At 40.7% G+C, this 12167-nt stretch overlaps 1 protein-coding gene across 1 annotated transcript; it reads right to left on the bottom strand.

Moving 5' to 3' along the window:
• Nucleotides 1-2144: 2144 nt before the first annotated feature.
• MALSU1 (mitochondrial assembly of ribosomal large subunit 1) lies at nucleotides 2145-9669 on the bottom strand. The gene is made up of 4 exons (XM_019534616.1): nucleotides 9475-9669; nucleotides 8501-8679; nucleotides 5597-5678; nucleotides 2145-2451 (listed from the first exon to the last, which is right to left on the bottom strand). The coding sequence occupies exons 1-4, from the start codon at nucleotides 9650-9652 to the stop codon at nucleotides 2294-2296; spliced, it is 597 nt and encodes a 198-aa protein (XP_019390161.1). The 5' UTR covers nucleotides 9653-9669; the 3' UTR covers nucleotides 2145-2293.
• Nucleotides 9670-12167: the final 2498 nt, after the last annotated feature.

The raw sequence follows: 12167 nt of genomic DNA, 5'->3' as shown, positions 1-12167 counted from the left end.
ATAAAAGAGAGTGGCTTACCACTGCTCCTAGCTAAGTGAGTTACTCTACCTCCAAGAGAGGAGGATCTACTCAACAGTTACTTTGCTTCAGTCTTCACAAAAAAATTAAGCTGCAGCCAGACACCTAATAATAAGGATTATGTGGCTAAGGAAAGGAGCAATCTGAGGGAGGAGATAACAAGAGATTTTGTTGAGTCTGAATGAATTCAAGACAGCAGGGCTTGATCTCCTTTGAAAGAGAAACTACTTGGGTGAATGAAGGGAATGCTGTGGATATAGTGAATCTGGTCTTCAGCAAAGCTTTTGACAAGGTCCTACATGATCTCAAATTGGAGATGTATGGGCTAGATAAAATTTCTACAAGATGGATAGATAACTAGCTCAATAGCCTCAAGCAAAAGGTAATAATGGGTCCGTGTCAGAATGATGGGAGGTTAAGCAGAGTCCCACAGGGGTCTGTTCTGGGTCTGGTGCTATTCAGTACCTTTATTAACAATTTGGATGCTGGTATAGTTTCTTGAGCAAGTTTGCAGATAACAAAATTGGGAAGGACATATTGGAGGATACAAGCACAATTCAGAAGGATCTCAACAGATTGGAAGGTTGGGTTAGAGTCTCTAGAGCATGGGTCGGAAATGTTTTTGGACGGAGTGCTGAAAACACCTGCAAACTCAGCTTGTAAGATGTTGGCATGCCAGGGCAGATGGTGGGGGAGCTGCAAGGGGCCTGATCCTTGTTGTGGCAGTGCAGCCCCAGCCCCTTCCCTGCCCCCAGATGCGCATGCCAAGCAAAATGGCTTTGTGTGCCACACTCTGGCACCCATACGGGGGTTGCCTACCCCTGCTCTACAGCTAATGGGATGAAGTTCAGTGTAGGCAAATGCAAGGTGCTACATGTTGGAAGCAATAATCAAAAACACAGATATAAAATGCATGACACTTGGCTGGATGGCAGCACTGTGGAAAAGAACTGGGTAGTCCTGGTAGAACACAGAGTGAATATGAGTCTGCAGTGTGATGCACAGCTCTACTGTATTGGGGTTGAGAAGGAATTTTACCCCATCATCAGATTGGTACAAACAGGGGGGTTTTGATTTCCTCAGTAGTGGGTGATATAACCCTCTACCTGGGATCTCTTGAGCATATATTAACAAATAGAAGCAGGACACTGGCTGGCATGGCTCCCCTACTTTTAATCACTGGCAGATCAGGGTTTTAGGTCTATGTTAGCAGTAAGCTTATATACAATTTAGATCATAGATTCTTTAGGATGGTTCAAATAAATATTGATCCTGCCTCCGGCAGGGGGTTGGATTAAATGACCTCTGGAGGTCTTTTCCAGCTCTACTTCCCTGTGATCTCTAGCTGAGAGATTTTTTTGCCTGCTTAACAACAAACTTTTCCCACTAACTTGAAAAATGTTAGTATAGATTCAGGCAGGCTAATACTTAGCCATTCCCATCCTCTATTATCTTAATGCTCCACTTATTAAAATGTCACATGTACAGGGGATAATACCTACATAACTAAATAGCATTAATGAAATAACTATAAGGATAGGTTTAATATACCATAGATGCAGAATGCTGAAGAAAGCAGTTTTTTGCTTCCTTCATCAACATCTGGTTTATTGTTAATATTAACATACTATTTGGCTACCAATAACTTACATTTCATTGTAACATTTTATATTTGTGTTAATGGGATTGGTTTAATCAGACAGCAAGATTTTTTTTGTTACATGAAACCTGCCAATGCCACCTTTTATTAGTATGTCTATACAAGAGTATCATTACTGCTTACCTACAACTTTGTTATGCTTTGTGTTAACCAGTAGTTTTCTGTTCATGACTATTTAAATAGTAATCAAAATAAAGTAAGCTCTTTGTATAGAGGAAAATAGGGTTCATCTTTCTTTACAAAAGAATGAAAGTGACAGACTCTCTACTGTTACCAACCTGAATCACTAAGTAAAACATGACCTCAGTTTCCTACCCATCCAAAGCAATGAGATCATACAGCCCTGTCATAAACTTGCTTATGTCCATTGTGGAAGTTAGGTAACAAGCGCTCCATTAAATATGGTATTCACTTACTGTCCTAACCAGGTGTGGTATTGCCTTCAAGTCATTCTATCTTTGCTTCAAAGCACCAAGTTCCTCCTCTTCCTTCCAAGAGTTAGCCAACTCAGTTTGCAACCAAAAACTAATTCAACTTTATTTAAAACATGAAGTGGTGAATGCTGTTAGCTGCATTATATATATGACATTCTTTTCCTGAAAGAAAGATTTTGATCACTTTTGTTGAGATTCGAGTCCAAATATGAAGTCATCTGGTAATGACTCTGAAACCATCTCTGCTAACTGGTCATCATAAGATCGGAGGGTCCATAACTTTTCCAGTTCATAAATCTCTCTCGTCTCTGGAAGCATGAGATGGATCACTATGCTACCTGTAGAAGACAAAGTGTCACAATAAACTAGCAGCAAATGGATAGTTCATCTCTAGTGGAAACACTAGCACCTTGATATGCCTTAATTATTTCAGGAGAATGTGTTAGCATGCAGTACCAAATGCTATGAGAACATTTCACTACATTGCTATTTTATACATTTAGTTTTACTTCAGCAGTTTCAAGTTCCTCTACTTCCAATGCTAGTGCCAATCCAATTATAATGGCGCTCTGAAAACAAGGGTGAGTTGTTTTTTTCTTTCAGTGTTATGACTCATGACACTGATATGAAGCAAGAACTATACTGGGAAGTGAAAAGCAGATAATCTAGTATCCAGAGACAGAATGGTGAGGTGTATACGTAAAAAGTAGTGTTTTATAAGTACAGACTAGTTATCACTGATGGACAGAAACTTAGGCATTCTCCTATGAAATGGTATAAGCACAACAGAATGCCAGAAATATATTTAAAATGTATAGGTTTTTTGTAGTATATAAAAGAGCAATAGCTTTAACTGCAAAACTTAAGTAGGCTTTGATAAGTTAGTTGCCTGTATCTGTTAATTTGTATTTACTTTACTCCTTTCGGCTTCTCAGCTTGCTTTCAGAACATGGCTTGTATGTAAAATAATAAAAGGAATATCATTTGTGCTATTGGATTAAATAATTAAGAGGCTGCAGGAAGTTATACATTCTGCAACTTCAGTAGTTCTCAACCTTTTTGACTCAAGCTATCCCTCTTTAGGGTCAAGGCAGCATTCAGAAAATTCCAGCTCTTAGTTTTCACTGATTTTTGACTGTAGAAAATGGAGCAGTTTTTCTGTTGCAAAGAACTCAGGAGGGTCACAGCATGTCAAATGTTTTTAATACTATGAATTCTTATTTGAAATCTTTGGGCTTATGTTTTCCCACCTAAGCGGTAACACTGCATGGCATTCTGAGAACCTGAAAGGACCTCAAGACACCCCACAGTGCAATGGCACCCTGGTTGAGAATCACTGTGCTACTTCAGAGCAGAAAAAATGACTTTAAATAATTGGATTCTTTTTATTTAAATCAGTTTCTTTATTTAATCACTTTTTATTTTTAAAGATGCTTTTAAAAAAAAATAAACCTATATCAAGGTACGTTTTAAGATATGTTAAAGCTCAAAGATATTCTCATGGAATAGAGATAACTTCTAATCATATAGTATGAGACAATATAGTCATGTAACTTTTTTAGAAAAAAGTTGTGTATATATAGGTCACAACAGGCCATGGACTATTAGGGGCCCACTCTTACTGGGGTTCTCAGAAGCTCCTCTATAGATTAGTAAAGATTAAGGAAAACCACTCTACCCAACAGGACTCAGTGCTCAGTCTAGAAAATCCCATTAAGCATCTCTGTGATGCTTAGTTTCAGTTCTCAAACTGTGGATTTGTGTCTCCAGCTAAAACATCCTTGTTAACAGCAGCATATGGAAATGAGAGAGAAACGAGGATCTTGGCCTTCTCTGATAAAAAAAAAACAAAACCACACTATCCAAAAATCCACATTTTTCCATGATCAAAATTAAACACCACCAATATATAGAATTTTTTTAAGTCAGAGAAAACCAGGATCCCTGGAGATAAGATCCGATTTACCTACCCATCAGCCATATCGTCTCTGCAAGTTGCATGTACAGAGTTAAACCTTTACCTCTCTCTCTAAAAGTGAAACGTTTCAAGAAGTTAAATGAATTGTTGGGGGTGGAGAAGATCTGGCCAAGTAGGAGGAGAACAGAGATAAATGCAAGGAGAAAGGGGCAATAGAAACCAATGAGAAACATTCTGAGTAGAATTTTGTTGAAATTGCAAAACACTTTTGTAACAACCGCTTTGCAGCAGCTGCTCTGAAGAAAGCAGGAGGAACCAAACTAATTTTCCCACAAGATGTGTGATGGAACTCAGCAGTGGACTATTTTGAGCAATATAGTGAGAACTGGCCTAATCTGATGACAATTTATGAACAAAATTGTGACAAAAAAAGATGGAACCGTCATAGCCAAAAGTTCTCAACATTGGGCTAAAGAGAAACATAGAACATATGCCGATTATCCTTACCAGTGCTTTACAGAAAATAATCACTTAAATTTCAAGTATAAAGCCAACATGAACATAGTACTGAAAAACTGCAGCAGTGTATGTGCGCGTCTGATACAAGTTTTGAAGGTGGTTGTCACCTTGTGTAGTGTTTGCAAGCCAGTCAATTGACTGGTCAAATATTATCAATTGACTGTATTTTTCAACTGGTTAAAGATTATAGCAATTTTACCAAAAATAAACTTCTTGGGGACTTTTGACAGAAATATTGGGGGGGAGGGGGTTTACATTTCCTAGTGGAAAAATTAAATGATACTTTTCTGTGCATTATGACTATAACCTATTGGCAATTTTATTTTTATTTTTTTTTTACAATTTTGGCTCAATTTCTCACTATTAATTTCAATGGATGTTTTTGTTTTACAGCAATAAGTTAAAATGGTCTCCTACTTGCCATTTCTGGCATCGTTACTCCACAACACAAATTTTGCAGCCCTTCCTACGATGCTTTTAATGATGGAAGTGGTTCTTTTTTCTAAATATTTAAACTTTGTCTCATTAGAAGTGCCCATTGAAGGAGAAGTGTACCTTGAGGCCCAAATCTTTTGAAAATATATTTGTACACTGCTTTAAATAGGAACAGGGAAGTTAATTGTAATCCTTTTAAGCTCTTCATTTATCAGACAGAATCTTGTAATTAACAGAACAATGGAGGAATGTGAATTCAACAGTTCAATAATAATTACATAAAGCATATTCAATTCCCTTTTATACTTTGACAGTAACCATAAGAAAATCATTTTTCTAGGTGCCTCATGAAGACAATCTCTTCTGCTCTTTGATCCCTACTCTGGCAAGAGCTATTTTTAGTCGAGAACTGTTTTTCCATTCATCTCAAAGCCACCAATCTTCTTTTATATAGAAATTTAGTGGAATTCATGAAAAAAAAAAAACAACCCTCAACTTATAAAAATCAAGCCTTTCTATATCTCCAAACCTTTTTGCAGCTAGAGCTTACAGTGAGATGCTTCTTTCAACCTCTCACAGAACAAGCATTTGTGAAATTAATACACATTTACCAAAATCAATGCACATCCAATCATCTGTGTCTTTCCCTTCAATATGGACATGAGGATCATCATCTTGTTTCAGATGCTTGTACTGAAAAAGAAAAAGCAGCAAACTGACATGAAAATAAATATTTCAAAAAATCTATTTTCAAGTAATGCAAGCTAATCTTGTCTACAGAATTTACTCTGAATGTGGAATGAAAAAGACCAATACTGGAACAACATATCCATTTGTGGACTTTTAAAAAAATAAAAATAAGAGTTGGAAAGGGTTTGAAATAGAGATACTAGCCACCCAGTTACCAAATAAAACAGGAGCAGCACTATTTTCCTGCATTAATGAGAACATGAACTGCACCTCCATTATGGGGACAGAAAGGGAATAGGGGCCTTCAGGAAAAAGTTTTTAATAGCTAAACACAGATTTTTTTTGTGCCTGAAGTAGAAAAAGATACAGCATACACCATGGGATAAGGCATAATAGATATGAACTGTATTAGACACAGCTGTAATTGGGCTTTTTAAAAATTCATGCTGAAATTTTGTCTGAATCAAACCTGCAGGAGAGTAAAACTAACATTTACACAATGCATGCCTGCTGAGTAAAAGGCAACAATAGGTATCACGGTGCAGTTCATACGGTGCACTAAAGGGGACTGGAAAAAGAAACGGACCGACTTAGTGCGGCCTATCCAGCAGCACCCTACCAGTTGATAGTGTTTATATAGCAGATACAACACTCAAGTCCTAGACATTAACTGGTGCACAGCCACCTTGTCTGCAATAAGTGCTCTGGCCCCTGTTGCCTCAAACAGCAGTCTCAGGCTTATTAAGCTTCCTGATTTTTATAAGGACATCACTAATATCAGGCTTTTCTCCAGGATTCCTGAGATCAGGATCCTCACTCTATTTCAGGCAGCTAAGAGAGTGGTACCTGAAATCTTTCTAAAGGCTTTAGCAGGGACTTCCTCTTCTTCTGCAACTTTCATCCAGCTCCTCTACACCTCAAGGTTAAAGCCTACAGGACTATAAAGAGGAGGGGAAAGAAGTCTAGCAAGGAGTCAATCAGTAAAAGGCTAGAGAATGCAAGAGAGATTCAGACAGAAGTAACAGGCATGGTATGAAGGGTCCTCCAGTTTAAAAACAAAAACAAAACGTAAATGAATTTCAGTCTGAGAGGAGCAGTTTCTGAGAAACCCACCAAATGTACAGACAACAATGTACATGAACATGGGAACAGAGAAGGGAAATCTTGGCTCAAGTTTACATTAAAAAAAATAAACCCAAGGACTGGAGGGACACTAGCAAATGCAAAGAAATGAGCCACAAGCTTGCAGAACACAAACAGAATAGCTGAGCAAACCCCAGCAGATGGAAGCAGCTGTGCTTTCTTTGTAATGCACTTCTAATAAACAGGTGTGCTCCTAGAGCAGTTCTTGCCTCTGCAAGTCTTGTGGGCAGACCTATATCACTACAGGAATGTATCAACATGATATTTAGTTTTTGCATTGGAAAACAAGGGCAGAGGAAAAGCTCACAGGAGTCTGACATGATGAGCGGAGGGAAAATGTCTTTTCTATACACTCCAGTAGTTGTGGGCCGCAAGAAACCAATAAGCCCAATTCCAACTAAAGGAGGTCTGCTGCTGCTCACCATTTTTCTCTAGCCATGCAGCACTAACTCTCACAAGCAAAGGTTCTAACACATGGTTTTCCAGCAGCTAGCTAGATCTTTTCCATTAAATTTACCTATGATTTCTATCAGCTGCATAAGTATTCCTCACTAAATTTAAAATCATCACATGAGGCAGAGGGTAGGATGTGGTTGTTATGAGAGACTACCTAAGCGTATCTTTAACAAAGTAATCTTCAAAACCACTAGTCTCAGATTAAAATGTTTTTAGACCTTCTCATGAAAAAAAGGCAGAGAAGTTGCATATTGTAATTATGTAAAGTAATCAGAAGAGTTAAGCCGCTACATTTAATGTTATAATAGCACCAATGTGCCCTACTCATGTTCTAGAGGCCCACTGTGTAAGGTGATGTATGTAAAAAAAAAAAAAAAAAGAACCCAAGCTATAGTTTTGAGCCATGTTGGTACCCTGCACAGGTGTTACTGGAGCTAGAAACTAGGTCTACATTCATAGGTCTCCATCACAAGGCATTATCAGGGTGCATTCACCTGCACCCCACAACAAGCAGATATGGCCTCTTAAATTTCCCACCCCATCACAGCCTAACAGAAGCCAAGTAGCCAGTGGCTTTCAAACTGGTAATCAGTCCAAAGCAGGTCTATGTCCCAGAACACCAGAAAAGCAAGACTTTTACTCAACAACTTTTACAAGTGCAAGTATGATACAAACAGTTACGTGCCTGGCCTGAACACTTCCCTCCCTAGCCACATTGAATGTCTGGGAATTTCCATAATGCTGGCATTCCTTTTTTCCACACTAATTTCTGCCCTTTCCCCAGATGATCTTTGGATCCCTTTTGCTTGCACGAAAAATAAAGGGACAGCTAAATCCAGTATTTAAGATCAGACCTTTTATTAGGTACTATGTTTTTTCATAGCAGTATGCTGTTTTTTTTCTTAGCATATACAACTAAGTTTTACTTTCACCATTATAAAATACTATATATAACCCCAAAGTCGCTTGCACTATCCTCTCTGTTTTGAAAGTCCTAATTTTTTATTCCCCCGAACTGCATTACAACCTCCGGGTATGGAGAGATCTTTCTCTCAGAATTTACTCTGTGAGAGAGCATATTTCTAGCTACTCTTTTGTGCTATGGGCCACATGAGCAATATTAAACCTCTCCTTGCTTGGCATTCTGTTATGGTTGCAAAAATGAGACCATTTAACTTCACAGAATATGTTTCGGATTAAGAGAGACATAGAAGTAAGCATCCTACCATTTTCACCAAGTACTGTGCCATTGCCTGGACATGTCTTGTAGAAGTTCCACTCACAATTATAAAGTAGTCACTGTAATTAAACTCTGGAGGCACCTGAATGACACAAATGTCTTTGGCATTTTCCTGCCTTAGTAAGTTTACAACAAAATCAATGTTGAAGTTGGAAAGCGTTTGACCTAGAACAGAAAAGAACAGTGACTTAATAGGAAGCACTCTCATGATTATTGTAAAAATATTCAGTTTTGTTGTTCTGAGACGCCTATAATGAAGAGATGTCTGCTACCATAGCAATACGGGTTTTGAGAGAGAAAAAATTAAAATATATAAAAATAGGCTTCCTGTGATGTGACAGGTCTTTGTCACACTGTCATAAGGGATAAAGATCCATTTGTTCTCTGTCCCAACCATCATCTCACCCAGTTTTGCTAACATTAAGGTAAACCACAAGGTTTTTCTATGCAGCCAGATTAAATAAGTCCATTTACAAACTGATCTGGACTCATTCATGCAAGGGGAATAACCACACACACAACTGACCAGCTCTGAACTTGCATCATGCACCTGTAGGACACAGGGGCCCCGACAACCAGCCTTTCCGGCAGGTGTCCCATAAATGAACCCTGCGTTTTGTCCGAGCGCCACTCCGAGCCCTTTCCTGTGCCCAATCTACTGCGCAGCTTTCTGCTCCCGGCCCCGCATTCCCTCCTGACCTACTGTTCTGCCCTGCGCTCCCTGATAACCTGCTGCTCTGCTTCCTGCTCCCAGCCTTGTAGTCCCTGTCTGGTCTAGTGCTCCGTTTTCCGCTCCCTGCCCCAATGCACTCCTGTGCTTCCCGCTCCCGGCTGCGCGTTCGATCCGCTGCTCTGGCTTTTGCTGCCAGGCCTGCGCCCCCCCGGCCGGATCTACTGCTCCACCTTGTGCTCCCGCTCCCTATGCAGCGCCGACCATTACCCACCCGCCCCCGGCCTTACCTGGCGCCCCGCACGCCGCTTTCTCCACGCCGCCGCTCAGAGCCCGGCCAGCGGCCACCTCCGGCTGCAGCCCGCAGCCCGCGGAGCCCTGGCCGAGCCGCCGGGAAGGCGCCTTCGGGGCGCGCGCGGCCGCCAACGGCAGTAACAACCGGCCCAGCCAGCGGCCCCGCGCCCACATACCAGCCACACAGCCGAGCGTTGGGCCGCGCCGCGCCTGCGCCGGAACCCGCCCCGCCTGCTGCGCGCGAGTCCTGCCACCATTGGCCAACTTGGATAGCGGGCCTGCCTCTGATTGGCCACGCGCCTGTCGGTCAAGCCCCACGGGTTGGGCGGGACTAGAGACGGCCTGCGCACTACCTCCAGCTTCCAACCTGGGGCGGGGCCGGGGGGAAAGGGCGGAATTGCCAGCAGCTGCTGTTGGGGGCAGGGCCTCCCAGCGGCTCCGCAAGCCTGAAGCTGCAGTGCGGTCCCTGGGTTTTTGTTGGGGTTGGTGGGGACAAGAAAGAAAGTGGAGCATCATCAGCAACAGAGGAAAATATTGTAGTCAAACAAGGCAATTGCGGATAAAATCAGCACGTTGCATTCATGCCTGACAGAAAACACTCAAATAAGACGTGCGCCTCGTAGCAGGCAGAGTGGTCTCGCTGGTGCCAACTGCCCTCAAGCGTTTAATCACCCTCCCCCTCAATCAAATCCAGGACGAGCACATCCCAACTGCAGAGACTTGCCCAGCCTGACGAAAGGTTTTTAAACCCGAAACCTAGCTAATTTTTTCCCCCCAACAATATGAGTTGGTCTAATAAAAGAGATCAGATTCACCCGAAGAACCTTGTCTATCAGATGGAGCCATTTCTGGCAAAAGTGCAGCAGACACCGCTGAACTCCAAGCTCGTCTGTGAAATGCTTTCTGAGGGCACCGGTTGTGGAAACTAGTCTGACCCCTTTCACCCCCTTCGCATCCTCATTGGGACTGTTGGTCATGTTGCTGATAATGACAATGCCCCTGAAGCGGCAGGTTGAAGATTTTTTAAAGAATTGGTACAAAAATAGGGTGTGAGGTGTTAAATGCAGTGTCTAAATAAGTCAAGTGTAGACTTCCTTAGAAGTTTTTAAGACCAGGCTGGACAAAGCCTTGGTTGGGATGAGATACTTGGGGATGGTCCTCCTCTGAGCAGGGGTTCACTAGACTAGGTGACCTCCTGAGGTCCCTTCCAACCCTCATTTTCTATGGATCTATGAAGAGTCTGAAAAAAAAGTCATTCAAAGACCAAAGGGTGTCAAGCCAGCTGCTCCTCTTATTTCCACCCAGCTTTTCCCATTACTTCAGGGCTTAATATCATGAAGTATTGAAATCATGCTTGTGTCAAACTAGCCCATTTTCTACTGCATTCATGTTTCCACTGCAGTCATATGATATACTGGAAACAGCAGAGAGCGCTGGTATCTGGACCCATCTGCTTTTGTTTGGCACACCACCCTACTACACCCAATTCCACCCTCCTCCAAAAGGTTAAAGGTTAGAGGCGATTCTAAGTTCACTCATGAAGTTGCCTTGGGAGGAGCTTGAGAGTCTTTATCTCTGACAGTTCACATGAATATATTAGCATATTTATTACTGTGGTGAACATTAAACACTACAGCCCAGGCTGGAGGCATTAGTCACAGTAGCAACCCTACAGTTAAAATTGGGATGACCAAATCTATTCTAAGCCTTAATTTTCACACCATTGTGACATCCAAAGAAAATGCTTCTGGAGAGTTCTCCCTAAAAGTTACATTGTTGTAGGAACAACATTAACAACATCTGAAAAGACATTTTTAATTGCCTAGGAAAAAATATCATTTTTTAATAATGCAATTTCACAGCTCAAAATGAGATAAATTTGCAACATTTGCACTTGCTTTACAACTTGTTCTTGACTTAGTATTTGATTCTATATTGCTTTTAAGCAAGAGGCTTATTTAGTTTGACTCTCTTCTCTTTTTGAGGCGCAATTATTTGGTATAGTTTTCTAAACTACTGGTTATGCTAAGGGTTTGCTTGAAGTTTACACATCTTGTAACATTTGTTACCACTTGTTCATCAACTTTTGGCTGAAATAAAATTATATTTATCCTGATCTGTTCTGGGATTGAATTCCACAGCTTTGGGCTGGTGGCTGAGAAAGCTCTCCTTATATTTCAAGTTGTTTAGGTAGGAAGACAATAGAAGCAGTTGAAAACTCAGAATTCACCACCAAGAACAGAAAAGGATGACATGATATTGCCTATTACTTGTAGTCTTCTTTATGCCTACAGGGTAACTGGAAATTCCTTTGGTTCATTTTTTAGGGGTAGCAACTCTTCCAAGGATTAGAAATTAGATGACTCACTTGACTTTGATTTGATGCCATCCCTTTACACACCTCTTTACATCTCTTTGAAATCACTAGATAGTTTATTTTCCAATACAGCAGTCAGATCCCATTACATACAACCAGATTTATTGGAAGTTATTGCACTGAAGACAGAAAATAAAAGGTTGTAAAAGTTTAATCAGCTGGCATGAAATTTAAAAGATTCTTCAAGCTGTTAAATGTATTTAAGTTAAAGTATAAAATGAATTACATTTCAAAGCATGGCAGAAAGCTACTTATTGTATAAATGAGCATTAGATGCCTCTGATCTCTTGCTTAGCTTGTTGAATTCTCCTG

The sequence above is a fragment of the Crocodylus porosus genome, unplaced genomic scaffold (genome assembly GCF_001723895.1).
Source record: "Crocodylus porosus isolate Cpor-Errol unplaced genomic scaffold, CroPor_comp1, whole genome shotgun sequence".
NCBI lineage: Eukaryota > Metazoa > Chordata > Crocodylia > Crocodylidae > Crocodylus > Crocodylus porosus.
This window is presented reverse-complemented; position numbering and strand designations above follow the sequence as displayed.